At 46.2% G+C, this 15,459-nt stretch overlaps 3 protein-coding genes across 5 annotated transcripts in view; 2 read left to right on the plus strand and 1 right to left on the minus strand.

The window, feature by feature from the left end:
• LOC144480817 (uncharacterized) overlaps positions 1 to 15,459 on the plus strand; it is a 1,107,688-nt gene that overhangs the window by 18,229 nt on the left and 1,074,000 nt on the right. The gene's annotated exons all lie outside the window — the stretch shown is intronic.
• The window catches only part of LOC144480903 (uncharacterized), a 45,091-nt gene that overhangs the window by 4,784 nt on the left and 24,848 nt on the right, over positions 1 to 15,459 (minus strand). The window lies entirely within an intron of this gene.
• Positions 10,009 to 11,121, plus strand: LOC144480680 (uncharacterized). The gene has a single exon (XM_078200275.1). The coding sequence runs from the start codon at positions 10,009 to 10,011 to the stop codon at positions 11,119 to 11,121; it is 1,113 nt and encodes a 370-aa protein (XP_078056401.1).

Consider the following 15,459-nt stretch of genomic DNA (forward strand, 5'->3'; position numbering starts at 1 on the left):
GGACCATATCCCTCCACACCCCTCTCATCCATGAACCCGTCCAACTTTTTCTTAAATGGTAAAAGTGACCCCGCATTTACCACTTTATCTGGCAGCTCATTCCACACTCCCACCACTCTCTGCGTGAAGAAGCCCCCCCTAATATTCCCTTTAAACTTTTCTCCTTTCACCCTTAACCCATGCCCTCTGGTTTTTTTCTCCCCTAGCCTCAGCGGAAAAAGCCTGCTTGCATTCACTCTATCTATACGCATCAAAATCTTATACACCTCTATCAAATCTCCCCTCAATCTTCTACACTCCAGGGAATAAAGTCCCAACCTATTCAATCTCTCTCTGTAACTCAGCTTCTCAAGTCCCGGCAACATCCTTGTGAACCTTCTCTGCACTCTTTCAATCTTATTTACATCCTTCCTGTAACTAGGTGACCAGAACTGTACACAATACTCCAAATTCGGCCTCACCAATGCCTTATATAACCTTACCATAACACTCCAACTTTTATACTCGATACTCCGATTTATAAAGGCCAATGTACCAAAGGCACTCTTTACAACCCTATCCACCTGTGACGTCACTTTTAGGGAATTCTGTACCTGTATTCCCAGATCCCTCTGTTCAACTGCACTCTTCAGAGTCCTACCATTTACCCTGTATGTTCTACTTTGATTTGTCCTTCCAAAGTGCAATATCCAATATCTCAATGGAAACAAATTAAAACATGCTACCGTGCAAAGGGACCTGGGGGTCCTTGTGCATGAGACGCAAAAGCCCAGTCTGCAGGTACAACAGGTGATCAAGAAGGCAAATGGGATGTTGGCCTATATCGCGAGGGGGATAGAATATAAAAGCAGGGATGTCTTGATGCACCTGTACAGGGCATTGGTGAGGCCGCAGCTGGAATACTGTGTGCAGTATTGGTCCCCTTATATGAGGAAGGATATATTGGCATTGGAGGGAGTGCAGAGAAGGTTCACCAGGTTGATACCGGAGATGAGGGGTTTGGATTATGAGGAGAGGCTGAGGAGATTGGGTTTGTACTCGTTGGAGTTTAGAAGGATGAGGGGGGATCTTATGGAGACTTATAAGATAATGCGGGGGCTGGATAGGGTGGAGGCGGAGAGATTCTTTCCACTTAGTAAGGAAGTTAAAACTAGAGGACACAGCCTCAAAATAAAGGGGGGTCGGTTTAAGACAGAGTTGAGGAGGAACTTCTTCTCCCAGAGGGTGGTGAATCTCTGGAATTCTCTGCCCACTGAGGTGGTGGAGGCTACCTCGCTGAATATGTTTAAAGCGCGGATGGATGGATTCCTGATCGGTAAGGGAATTAAGGGTTATGGGGATCAGGCGGGTAAGTGGTACTGATCCACGTCAGATCAGCCATGATCTTATTGAATGGCGGGGCAGGCTCGAGGGGCTAGATGGCCTACTCCTGCTCCTATTTCTTATGTTCTTATGTTCTTATCTCACACTTGTCTGCGTTAAATTCCATTTGCCATTTTTCAGCCCATTTTTCTAGTTGGTCCAAATACCTCTGCAAGCTTTGAAAACCTTCCTCACTGTCCACTACACCTCAATCTTTGTATCATCAGCAAACTTGCTGATCCAATTGACCACATTATCATCCAGATCATTGATATAGATGACAAACAACAATGAACCCAACACCGATCCCTGCGGCACACCACTAGTCACAGGCCTCCACTCAGAGAAGCAATCCTCCACAAGCACTCTCTGGATTCTTCCATTGAGCCAGTGTCTTATCCAATTTACTACCTCCCCATGTATACCTAGCGACTGAACCTTCCTAACTAACCTTCCATGAGGGACCTTGTCAAAGGCCTTGCTGAAATCCAGGTAGACAACATCCACCGCCTTCCCTTCATCCACTTTCCTGGTAACCTCTTCGAAAAACTCTAATAGATTGGTCAAACATGACCTACCACGCACAAAGCCATGTTGACTCTCCCTAATAAGTCCCTGTCTATCCAAATATTTGTAGATCCTATCCCGTATCACACCTTCCAATAACTTGCCCACCACCGACGTCAAACTTACTGGCCGATAGTTTCCCGGATTTCTTTTGGAACCTTTTTTAAACAACGGAACAACATGAGCCACCCTCCAATCATCCGGCACCTCCCCCGTGAATACTGACATTTTAAATATGTCTGCCAGGGCCCCTGCAAGTTCAACACTAGCTTCCCTCAAGGTCCGTGGGAATACCCTGTCCGGTCCTGGGGATTTATCCACTCTGATTTGCCTCAAGACAGCGAGCACCTCCTCCCTTTTAATCTGTAACGGTTCCATGGCCTCCCTACCAGTTTGCCCTATTTCCGTAGACTCCATGCCCGTTTCCTCAGTAAATACGGATGCAAAAAAACCATTTAGTATCTCCCCCATCTCTTTTGGTTCCATACACAGTGTACCACTCTGGTCTTCAAGAGGACCAATTTTATCCCTCACTATCCTTTTGCTCCTAACATACCTATAGAAGCTCTTTGGATTTTCCTTCACTCTGTCTGCCAAAGCAACCTCATGTCTTCTTTTAGCCCTCCTGATTTCCCTCTTAAGTAGCTTCTTGCACTTTTTATACTCCTCGAGCATCTGATCTGTTCCTTGCTGCCTGTACATTTCATACAACTCTCTCTTCCTCTTAATCAGTGTTACAATCTCCCTCGAGAACCAAGGTTCCTTATTCCTATTTACTTTGCCTTTAATCCTGACAGGAACATACAAACTCTGCACTCTCAAAATTTCTCCTTTGAAGGCCTCCCACTTTCCAATTACATCCTTACCAGAGAACAGCCTGTGCCAATCCACACTTCCCAGATCCCTTCTCATTTCATCAAATTTGGCCTTTTTCCAGTTCAGAACTTCAACCCGAGGACCAGATCTATCCTTATCCACGATCAGGTTGAAACTAATGGCATTATGATCACTGGATCCAAAGTATTCCCTCACACTCACATCCATCACCTGCCCTAACTCAGTTCCCAATAGGAGATCCAATATCGCATCCTCTCTAGTTGGCACCTCTATATACGGATGTAGAAAATTCTCCTGAACACATTTTACAAACTCTACCCCGTCTAAACCTTTAACAGTATGCGAGTCCCAATCTATATGTGGAAAATTAAAATCCCCTACTATCACAACTTTGTGTTTCTTGCAGTTGTCAGCTATCTCTCCGCTGATTTGCTCCTCCAATTCTCGCTGACTATTGGGTGGTCTATAATACAAGCCCATTAATGTGGTCATACCTTTCCTGTTTCTCAGCTCCACCCATAGGGCCTTTGTAGACAAGCTCCCTAATCTATCCTGCCTGAGTACCGCTGTAACATTTTCCCTGACCAACAATGCCACCCCCCCACCTTTTATCCCTCTGCCTCTATCCCGCCTGAAACATTGGAACCCTGGAACATTGAGCTGCCAGTCCTGCCCCTCCTGTAGCCAAGTTTCACTGATGGCTATAATGTCATATTTCCACGTGTCTATCCACGCCTTCAGCTCATCTGCCTTCCCCACAATACTCCTGGCATTGAAATAGACACACCTCAAAAAATTATTTCCACCACACTCTACCCTTCCATTTGTGATTTTGCTTGAACTAACCTGTCTTTTTACCCCTGCTCCACTATCTGCTCTGGCACTCTGGTTCCCACCCCCTGCAAATCTAGTTTAAACGCTCCCCAATAACACTAGCAAATCTCCCTGCAAGTATATTGGTCCCCTTGTAGTTTAGGTGTAACCCGTCTCTCTTGTACAGGTCCCACCTGCCCCAAAAGAGGTCCCAATGATCCAAGAATTGGAAACCCTGCCCCCTGCACCAGTTCCTCAGCCACGTGTTTATCCGCCCAAGCATCCTACTCCTGCCCTCACTGGCATGTGGCTCAGGTAGCAATCCTGAGATTACTACCCTCGGGGTCCTGCTTTTTAACTTCCTTCCAAGCTCTTTGTACTCACTCTTTAGGACCTCCTCACTCTTCCTTCCCACGTCATTAGTACCGACGTGTACCACGACATCTGGCTGATCACCTTCCCACTTTAGAATGCTGTGCACGCGATCAGAGACATCGCTGACCTTGGCACCTGGGAGGCAACAAACCATGCGGGAGTCTCTGTCCCGACCACAGAACCTCCGGTCTGTACCTCTGACCATTGAGTCCCCTATCACTACTGCTCTCCTCTTCTTCATCCCACCCTTTTGCGCTGTAGAACCAGACGCAGTATCAGAGTTCCGGCTGTCGCAGCTTGTCCCAGGTAAAGCATCTCCCACAACAGTATCCAATTCAGTATACCTGTTGTGGAGGGATATGGCCACAGGGGAACCCTGCTCTGCCTGTCCTTTCACACTGCCATTTCCTCTCCTTACAGTAACCCAATTACCTGTGCTCTGCTGCTTAGGTGTAACTATCTCCCTAAAGCTACTGTCTATAAACTTCTCATTCTCCCGAATTAGATGGAGGTCATCAAGCTCCTTCTCCAGTTCCCTAACACGCTTTGCTAGCAGCTGCAGCTGAATGCATCTTTTGCAGGTGCTGTCGTCAGGGATACCGGAGGTCTCCCTGATCTCCCACATCCTGCAAGAGGGGCATTCCAACATCCTGCCTGGCATTTTTTTTTAGTCTGGGGAAAAACAAGAATAAACTTTCTGGGAAAGAAAAAACTTACTCTCGCCTCTGCCTGTTCTCGCCGAAGCCTGATTTGAGCCAAAGCCCTTCAGCTCTCACTCTGCCCCCTGCTCACTCCACTGCCCGCTCAAAGGTGCGGCCTACTTTTAAACCCTCCAAAACCTTCCCAGGCTGCTGCTATATAACCTTACCATAACACTCCAACTTTTATACTCGATACTCCGATTTATAAAGGCACTCTTTACGACCCTATCCACCTGTGATGTCACTTTTAGGGAATTCTGTACCTGTATTCCCAGATCCCTCTGTTCAACTGCACTCTTCAGAGTCCTACCATTTACCCTGTATGTTCTACTTTGATTTGTCCTTCCAAAGTGCAATATCTCACACTTGTCTGCGTTAAATTCCATTTGCCATTTTTCAGCCCATTTTCCTAGTCTGGTCATGGTCAGCACAGGCTTGGAGGGCCAAAGGGCCTGTTCCTGTCTGTACTTTTGTCTGTTCTTCCACCTCAGTGACATCACCTGACTCCACCCCCCCCCACCCAATCTCAGCTGATTTTTTTAAAAATTAAGGCATCATGGTCAGCACAGGATGAAAGTGAGGAGTGTGGGATAGAGGGAAAGTTGGCCGATTGGATAGGTAACTGGCTGTTTGATCGGAGACAGAGGGTGGTAGTGGATGGAAAATTTTTGGACTGGAGGCAGGTTGCTAGTGGAGTGCCACAGGGATCAGTGCTTGGTCCTTTGCTCTTTGTGATTTTTATTAATGACTTAGAGGAGGGGGCTGAAGGGTGGATCAGTAGATTTGCTGATGACACCAAGATTGGTGGAGTAGTGGATGAGGTGGAGGGCTGTTGTAGGCTGCAAAGAGACATAGATAGGATGCAAAGCTGGGCTGAAAAATGGGAAATGGAGTTTAACCCTGATAAATGTGAGGTGATTCATTTTGGTAGGACTAATTTAAATGTGGATTACAGGGTCAAAGGTAGGGTTCTGAAGACTGTGGATGAACAGAGAGATCTTGGGGTCCAGATCCACAGATCTCTGAAGGTTGCCACTCAAGTGGATAGAGCTGTGAAGAAGGCCTATAGTGTGTTAGCTTTTATTAACAGGGGGTTGGCGTTTAAGAGCAGTGGGGTTATGCAGCAACTGTACAGGACCTTAGTGAGACCACATTTGGAATATTGTGTGCAGTTCTGGTCACCTCACTATAAGAAGGATGTGGAAGCGCTGGAAAGAGTGCAGAGGAGATTTACCAGGATGCTGCCTGTTTGGAGGGTAGGTCTTATGAGGAAAGGTTGAGGGAGCTAGGGCTGTTCTCTCTGGAGCGGAGGAGGCTGAGGGGAGACTTAATAGAGGTTTATAAAATGATGAAGGGGATAGATAGTGAACGTTCAAAGACTATTTCCTCGGGTGGATGGAGCTATTACAAGGGGGCATAACTATAGGGTTCGTGGTGGGAGATATAGGAAGGATATCAGAGGTAGGTTCTTTACACAGAGAGTGGTTGGGGTGTGGAATGGACTGCCTGCAGTGATAGTGGAGTCAGACACTTTAGGAACATTTAAGCGGTTATTGGATAGGCACATGGAGCACACCAGGATGATAGGGAGCGGGATAGCTTGATCTTGGTTTCAGATAAAGCTCGGCACAACATCGTGGGCCGATGGGCCTGTTCTGTGCTGTACTGTTCTGTGTTCCAAGTCTGAGCTCACGTACCAACCGACTCGAAAACAGCTTCTTCTCTGCTGCTGTCAGTCTTTTGAATGGACTTACCTTGCATTCAGTTGATCTTTCTCTACACTCTCGCTGTGACTGTAACACTACATTCTGCACTCTCTCATTTCCTTCTCTATGAACGGTATGTTTTGTCTGTGTAGTGCGCAAGAAACAACACTTTTCACTGTATGTTAATACATGTGACAATAAATCAAATCAAACCCTCACCCATTCCATTGTGACGTCTGGAATCTCTTAACTCTCCCTCATTGCGCATGCGCCCGGCCGCACACTGTCCCCAGTAAATACAGTAATAAGTCTCACAACATCAGGTTAAAGTCCTGGTGTTCTGAGCCAAATATTTTGCTACCAAATAACCCTGTTGGACTTTAGCCTGCTGTTGTGAGACTTCTCACTGTGTTTATCTCCAGTCCAACGCCGGCATCTCCACACCAGTAAATATGGCGGCTGTTTACACGGGCCTGTCTCGGGGAAAAGCCTGAGCAGCTTCCGCCGCTACAAACGCCGCATCGGAGCTTCGGCCTACACGGGATGTTTATGAGGCCTCCAAACCTACCCGCCGGCGCCATCCCTCCCTCACGACCCATCCCACGGTATCTCACCGGCTGAGAATTTCCACAACCGCCTCGATCGTGAGTTCTCATCGGCACTGCGCATGTTCTCAGTCACAACAGGAGTGTTCGCGCCTAGACCCGCCCCTCGTTCACTCCGATTGGCTGGAGGACCAGCCTCTCCTGCTCGGTCCTCCAGCCCCGCCCACTCTTTCTATTGGTCCAGAGCCGCCGTCAATCACTCCCCGGGTGAGCTGGAGCATGCGCACTGCCGATGCTAGGCTCAGGCTGCAAAGCCGCAGGAGCAAAGCCTCAGATTGAAATCAATGGGTTGTAAAACAGGAAGTCAGGGTTCCAGTCAACAACAACTTCTATTTATTTAAAATCCTTCACATCAGAAATCATCCCAGTGCACTTCACAGGAACATCCAGATACATCAGGATATATTAGCACAGATGACCAAAAGATTGGACAAGTGGTGAGTTTTAAAGAGTCTTAAGGGATTTGATTTATTATTGTCACATTTGATTGATTTGATTTATTATTGTCACAAGTATTACTATGAAGTTGAAAAGTATTGTTCTTGTGCTGGACAGACAGAAACATACCATTCATAGAATGCATAGGGGAGACGGAAAGGAGAGTGTACAGAATGTAGTGTTACAGTCATAGCTGGGGGTGTATAAGATAGGTCCATTCAGAAGTCTGATGACAGCAAAGAAGAAGCTGTGAAAGTAGAGGCGTTGGTGGGCTTTCTTAACTATAGCATCAGCGTGGCGGGACCAGGACAGGCTGTTGGTGATTTGGACACCTAGAAACTTGAAGCTGTCGACCATTTCCACTTCATCTCCATTGATGTAGACAGGGGCGTGTCCTCCACTCGGCTTCTTGAAGTCAACGACTATCTCCTTCCTTTTGACATTGAGGGAGAGATTATTGTCGCCGCACCAGTTCACCAGCTTCTCTATCACTTTCCTGTACTCTGTCTCATCATTGTTTGAGATCCAATCCACTATGATGGTGTCATCAGCAAACTTGGAAATTGAGTTGGAAGGGAATTTGTCCACACAGTCATAGGTGTATAAGGAGCATATTAAAGGGCTGAGGACACAGCCTTGTGGGGCACCTGTGTGAAGATGATTGTGGAGAAGATGTTGTTGCCTATTTTTACTGATTGTGGTCTGTGGGTTAAGAAGTCTAGGATCCAGTCACAGAGGGAGGAGCTGAGCCCCAGGCCACACAGTTGGAGATGAGTTCTGTCAGAATAATGTTAATGAATAGGAACCTGACATAAGTGTCTTTGTTATTCAGGTATTCCAGGTGTTGAGTGTAGGGCCAAGGAGATAGTTAGTGTCTGCTATGGACCTGTTGCGGCGATGGGCAGAAATGTCCTCCATTTAAATATTGACAAGACTGAGCCCATTTCCTTCAGTCCCCTCGACAAACTCCAGTCCCTAGCCATCAACTCCATCCCAGTCCCTGCCAAATGTCTGAGACTGAAACAGGAGGTTTGCAGTCATGGTGAAATATTTCACCCCAGATGATCTTCCAAACTGATCCACATCAGCACCAAAATCACCTATTTTCACCTCAGTAACATCGCCCAATTACACGTTAGCCTCATTTTATCCACTGCAAAAACCGTAGTGGATCCAGGCAATCTGGGAGGTCGAAATTAATTTTGAGCCATGACTCACCTTTTGAAGCACTTCATACTGATGGATGTCAGAGCCACTGGGCGATAGTCATTAAGGCACGCTGCCTGGCTTTTCTTTGGTATCGGGATGATGTTTGCCTTCTTGAAGCAGATAAGGACACCAGATTGGTGTAAAAAGAGGTTAAAGATGTCTATGAATACCCCTGTGAGCTGGTCTACACAAGATCTGAGCCCTCGTCCAGATAGTCCATCCGGGTAGTCACTTGCCATGGGTTGACTTTTGAGACGGCTGTTCTGATGTCAGCAGTGGTGAGCTCGAATACAGGTTCGTCGGAGCTTCCGGGATGGAGGGCGTGCTCTCACTGACCTCTTGCTCAAAATGGGCATAGAATATGTTGAGCGCATTGGAGGCAGCGATTTTACCTGCCTGGAGGGGGTTGTTTAATGTTGAAAGCCAGCTGGGAGTGTGTTTGAATAACTTGGTCTAGAGGTAACAAAGGAATGGATGATGGTTTTTGCAGTGGATAAACTGAGGCTAACGTGTAATTGGGCGATGTTACTGAGGTGAAAATAGGTGATTTTGGTGCTGATGTGGATCAGTTTGGAAGATCATCTGGGGTGAAATATTTCACCATGACTGCAAACCTCCTGTTTCAGTCTCAGACATTTGGCAGGGACTGGGATGGAGTTGATGGCTAGGGACTGGAGTTTGTCGAGGGGACTGAAGGAAATGGGCTCAGTCTTGTCAATATTTAAATGGAGGACATTTCTGCTCATCTAATCTTGGATGTCAGACAAGTTCGGATGGTGTGAGCTCAGAGGGGAACTTACAGGTAATGGTTTTGAAATACTCCTGCTGCCCTGGACAATCCAGATGGTTGAGGGCTTAGGAGGTTCAGTTCTAGGTCTATAAAAATGCCTCCCATTTGCCCCCCTCTCTCCCTGTCTCTTTCTGTCTGTTTTGCTTTCTCTCACTGTCTCTCTTGTGACATAGATTTCTCTAGCCCAGAGGGTTCCATCAGTGAATATATTTAAGGCTGAGATGATGAGATGTGTGTTGAATGGCAGAGCAGCCTCGACAGGCCAAATGGCCTACTCCTGCTCCTATTTCTTGTGTAGACTCAGACCGGAGGCAGGCTTTCTTCCCTGAAGGACATTAGTGACCATTTCATTTCTGACAAAAGATCAAACAGATTTCATGGTCACTTTTTCCTGGTGCCAGCCCCACAATTTACCAGATTCATTCAGCTCAATTTCACAACCTGCCTTTGTGAGTTCTTTCTCATCCCGTTTTCTGTTTAAAATCAATTTCACAGATTATCTGAAGCAGAGGATTTCCAATCAGAAAACTCAAACCAAACATCACATCAGGATCAGATTGGAGTCACCCAATTTATTGTAAGCTGAATATTTGTGAGTTTTGAACATGGAAGGAAAAAGCACCATTCACAGTGGGGAGAAACAGTGGGAATATGGGAAGGGATTCAGATCCCCATCGGAACTGGAAACTCATTGGCCCAGACACACTGGGGAGAGGTCATTCACTTGCTCCAAGTGTGGGAAGGGATTCTCTCACTCATCCAGCCTGCTGCAACACCAGCGAGTTCACACTGGAGAGAGACCTTTCAATTGTTCCAACTGTGGGAAAGGATTCGCTCAGTCAGGCAACCTGCTGAGACACCAGCAAGTTCACACTGGGAAGAGACCATTCACTTGCTCAGAGTGTGGGAAAGGATTTGCTCGGTCCTCTGACTTGATGGCGCACCAGCGAGTTCACACTGACGAGAGACCATTTAAATGTCCAGACTGTGGGAAGTGCTATAAAAGTTCCCGGGACCTGATACTCCATCAACGTGCTCACAGTGAGGAGAGGCCATTCAGATGCTCTCATTGTGGGACTGGGTTGAAACAATCATCTCAACTCATTGAACACCAGTGTACTCACACCGGGGAGAGGCCATTCACCTGCTCTGTGTGTGGGCATGGGTTCAGTCGGTCATCTAACCTGCGGACACACCAGCGAATTCACACTGGGGAGAGACCTTTCACCTGTTCTGAGTGTGGAAAGGGATTCACTCAATTATCCACTCTGCTGAATCACCAGAGTGTTCACAATGAGAAAAGACCATTTCAATGTCCAGACTGCAGGAAGTGCTACAAAAGTTCCCGACAACTGCTCCACCATCAACGAGTTCACACTGAGGAGAGACCTTTTAAATGCCCAGACTGTGAGAAGTGCTTTAAAAGTTCTGGGGAACAGATGCGCCATCAACGTGTTCACACTGACGAGAAACCATTCAGGTGCTCTCACTGTGACACTGGGTTCAAGACATCATCTGACCTCACTGTACATCAGCGAGTTCACACTGGGGAGAAACCATTCACCTGCTCCCAGTGTGGGAAGGGATTCACTCAGTCATCCTCCCTGCTGACACACCAGCGAGTTCACACCAGGGAAAGGCCGTTCACCTGCCCCAAGTGTGGGAAGAGATTCACTCAGTCATCCAACCTTCTGAGACACCAGCGAATTCACAAGTAATTTCAATAAATTAGCTTTGTGTTAACAGTGTTTAATCTTTTAACTCCTTTAACATATGTTATTTCCTTCTGAAGGGTTCTCACGCTCCCCTGTCTCTTCCATCCTCACCTCCAAGTGTGAGGAGCTCATGGAGCTTCTTTGTAAGATTGGGACAATCTGATCAGCTGCCTCTGCTGCTTCCCTCCCTTCCACTAGCCCACTGGGACAAACCGTGTTTAAAGTTCCATCTTGCCCAAGCCCAGAACTTACAGCTTTCTCCAGTTTCTTTCCTATCTCCCTTCATGCCCTCTGCATCTTGTCCATGGGAACCACCTTGTGCTCCATCAACCCTATTCTCACTAAACTGCTGATCATCCACCTTCCCCACATTAGGTGATATTGTTGACAGTTCTCTCTTTTCTCTCTCACTGTCCCTCTCACTTTCAAATCTACTGTCATCACCAATCCTAAAAAAACACTCAAATCCCACAGTCTTTGCCAACTACTACCCCATCTCCAACCTCTCTTTCCTCTCCAAAGCCCCTGAACTAGGTGTCCCCCAAGTGTTTATCCTTTGCCCCTCCTGTTTCTCATCTACATGCCGCCACTGGGTGACATAATACAGATAGACTGTTGTCTATCTTCTTCCTACTCAGCTTCTCTGGGCGGTGAACCGGGCAGCTGAAAGCTGATATTTATTAACCTTTTCTGGACACAGCCCCTTGTACATGATCAATGGTGTTCCTGAACTCTGGTTCACATGATCAGTCTCTGATTGATTTAATTCCATCTACAGGTCCAGACAGAGGGCGATCGAAGGGGTCTTCAACCTGACTGTCTGCCCCCTCTACCGCAGCTATATTCATGGCCAGGTGTCCCTGGAAAGGAAGCATGCAGTGTCCGAGGGCACCACTGAAGCCTTCCATGCCCACTGGGCACTGCAGGGACTGGGGTGTGTTATTGACCCCTTTAATCACATTTTAATTTGATGTTTTAAGTTTCCTTTCCGCTTTGTTTTTTGTTTCGGGCGGTTCCCCTCCTTTTAGGGAGCTGCCCCTTTTGAGTTGTCCCTAAGTTAGAAACATAGAAAAACTACAGCACAAAAACAGGCCCTTCGGCCCCACAAGTTGTGCCGAACATATCCCTACCTTTTAGGCCTACCTATAACTCTCCATCATATTAAGTCCCATGTACTCATCCAGGAGTCTCTTAAAAGACCCTATTGAGTTTGCCTCCACCACCACTGACAGCAGCCGATTCCACTCGCCCACCACCCTCTGTGTGAAAAACTTCCCCCTAACATTTCCCCTGTCCTACCCCCCAGCACCTTAAACCTGTGTCCTCTCAGAGCAGCCATAAGTTCAGCTGATTTTGTTTATTTGGTTGGACACAAGAAAGATGTCCCTGATTGATGTCGGTGGTGTTGAATCAGTTTCTGATTGGTTTCTTCATGGTGATGGTCATCTACCGATCATTTCCTGCAACCTCCCGACTGGCCCTCTAATGTATCAGTTACTTTCGGAGTTTGCCCCACGTTATAACCTTTCCTGTCATTTTATTAAATTTTATGGCTTCGTACTGAGATAATGGGGGCCTAAAGATATCTTCTTTGTCACTTATTTGAGAAAAGCAAGCTTATGGTGTCAAATCCCAATGGTTAACATTTGGGTTCATTGTCTCAAATGTCTAATTGATGTGTAGAAATCCTGTAGAGTTCTCATTGGGGCAGGTGACTATCAGTATATTTTGGTTAAAGAAAGTGCTTGCTGGTTTTTGTAGTGGTTGCCAGAGCTTGGAACACAGTTAATTAAAAGGACACAAAGTGACACACAGCCTTAAACTAATACAGAAATTACAAAGTTACTTCAGATCTGAAATCCAAAGATAGTGGGCATCAAATCAGTGTGTAAAAGGTGAGATAGCAGGAAACACAAATACAGTATGATACATTCAATTGATAAATGTTCAAAACTAATGAGTCAGAATAACTACTGTGTTATGAAAACTGGAGAACTGAAATCTTTAATTTTTCAAACCAAATATGGTGATATAGTGTGAAGGAAAGTAACTGCTTCTTTTAAGATATTACAAGTTAAAAGGATACATTAATTTACGACACAGTGCTGAAGGTTTGAAACTTCACAGCTGGTTTCTTCACACAATATGGCCTCTAATTCAAGTATAACTGTTATTGTCAATGGCTGAGGGGTTAACAGTTCCAGACCTCAGCTCATCCAGAGTTGATGGGATCCACAGGACTCTGTAATTAAAGTATAAAAGTGAAGCTTTACACCGGCCTCGGGTCATGTGATGTATTTCACTTGTCAAATAAGAATGCAGTTACAGACAAAGCCAGTAACATGATACTAATATATTACAATTCAGCAGAATATCACAGCAGATTAGAATATCATAGAAGCCCGACAGTGCAGAAAGAGGCCATTTGGCCCATCGAGTCTGCACCGACCACAATCCCACCCAAGCCCTACCCCCTTATCCCTACATATTTACCCGCTAATCCCTCTAACCTACGCATCTCAGGACACTAAGGGGCAATTTTAGCATGGCCAATCAACCTAACCCGCACATCTTTGGACTCTGGGAGGAAACTGGAGCACCCGGAGGAAACCCTCGCAGACACGAGGAGAATGTGCAAACTCCACACAGACAGCGACCCAAGCTGGGAATCGAACCCAGGTCCCTGGAGCTGTGAAGCAGCAGTGCTAACCACTGTGCTACCGTGATTAATAAGCTTCAATTACTTGATTATTACACATAACTAAGCTACAAACTATTAAATATGACCATTCCTACAGTCGAACAGTCCAGTCAAGCAGCAGGCTGACACAGTCATACTTTGAATCATATCTTACTGCCAATGTCTCACAGGAACAAGGAGCAGGATTCGGCTATTTGGCCCCTTGAGTCTGCTCCACCATTTAATCAGACCAGGGCTGATCTGATAGTAACTTTAAATCTGCATCCTGCCTACCCCCAATAATCTATCGCCAACTTGCTTGCCAAGAATCTATCTACATCTGCCTTAAAAATCTTCAAAGACTCTGCTTCCACCGCCTTTTCAGAAGAGTGTTCCAGAGACTCTGAAAGAAAATATTTCACCTCATCTCCGTTTTAAATGGGCGAACCCTTATTTTTAAACAGGGACCTCTAGCTCTAGATTCTCACACAAGAGGAAACATCCTTTCTACATCAACCTGTCAAGACCCTTCTTGTTTCTTCTATGTTTCGATCAAATTGATCTTACTCTTCTAAACTCCAGCAGACACAAACCTAGCCTGTCCAAGCTTTACCCATAATCCACACATTTCTGGCATTAGTCTGGTCAATCGACTGCTTCCAATGTATTTACATCCTTGCTTAAACAAGATGACCAATCCTGTACACCGTACTCCAGATGTGGTCTCACTGGTGCTCTGGATAACTGAAGCATAACCTCCATATTTATGTAATCAATTCCCCTCACAATAAATGATAGCTTTCCTAATTACTTGCTTTACCTGCTTACCAGCTTTTTGTGATTCATGCAAAGAACAAAGAACAGCACAGGAACAGGCCCTTCGGCCATCGCTGATCACACTGTCCTCTCCAGACCAACCGCTTATATCCCTCTATTCCCACCTGTTCATGTGTCTATCCAGATGAGACTTAAATGTCACTAACGTATCTGCCTCGACCACCTCACTTGGCAGTGCATTCCAGGCCCCCACCACCCTCTGTGTAAAAACCTTCCCCCGCACATCTCCACTGAACCTTTCCCCCTTATCTTGAACTTGTGCTGCCTTGTAATTGTCATTTCTTCCCTGGCAAAAAGCTCCCAAGTGTTCACCCTATCCACACCCCTCATAATTTTATAAACTTCTATCAGGTCGCGCCTCAGCCTCCGTCTTTCCAGGGAGAACAATCCCAGTTTATTCAATCTCTACAACACTCAGATCCCTCTGCATCTCAGAGCTCTACAATCTCTCACCATTTAGATAATCTGCTTCCCTTTTATTCTTCCTGCCAGAATATCCTGTCCTACCAGCAGTTCAGACCTGAGTAGAGGGAGCAGCACAGAGGTGGACAGTGCAAGTGAGTCATCCTGGGAGTCCTCAACTTGAAATTCTTTTTTATTCATTCGTGGGAAATGGGCATTGCTGGATGGCCAGCATTTATGGCCCAGTCCTTGTTGCCCTTAAACTGAGTGACTTGCGAGGCCATTTCAGAGGGAGTCACATGTAGGCCAGACCGGGTAAGGATAGCAGATTTCCTTCCCTAAAGGGCCATAGTGAGCCAGACGGGTTTTTTATGATAATCAACAATGGTTTTATGGTCATCAGTAAATTCTTAATTCCAGAT

The sequence above is a fragment of the Mustelus asterias genome, chromosome 30 (genome assembly GCF_964213995.1).
Source record: "Mustelus asterias chromosome 30, sMusAst1.hap1.1, whole genome shotgun sequence".
NCBI classification, from domain to species: domain Eukaryota; kingdom Metazoa; phylum Chordata; class Chondrichthyes; order Carcharhiniformes; family Triakidae; genus Mustelus; species Mustelus asterias.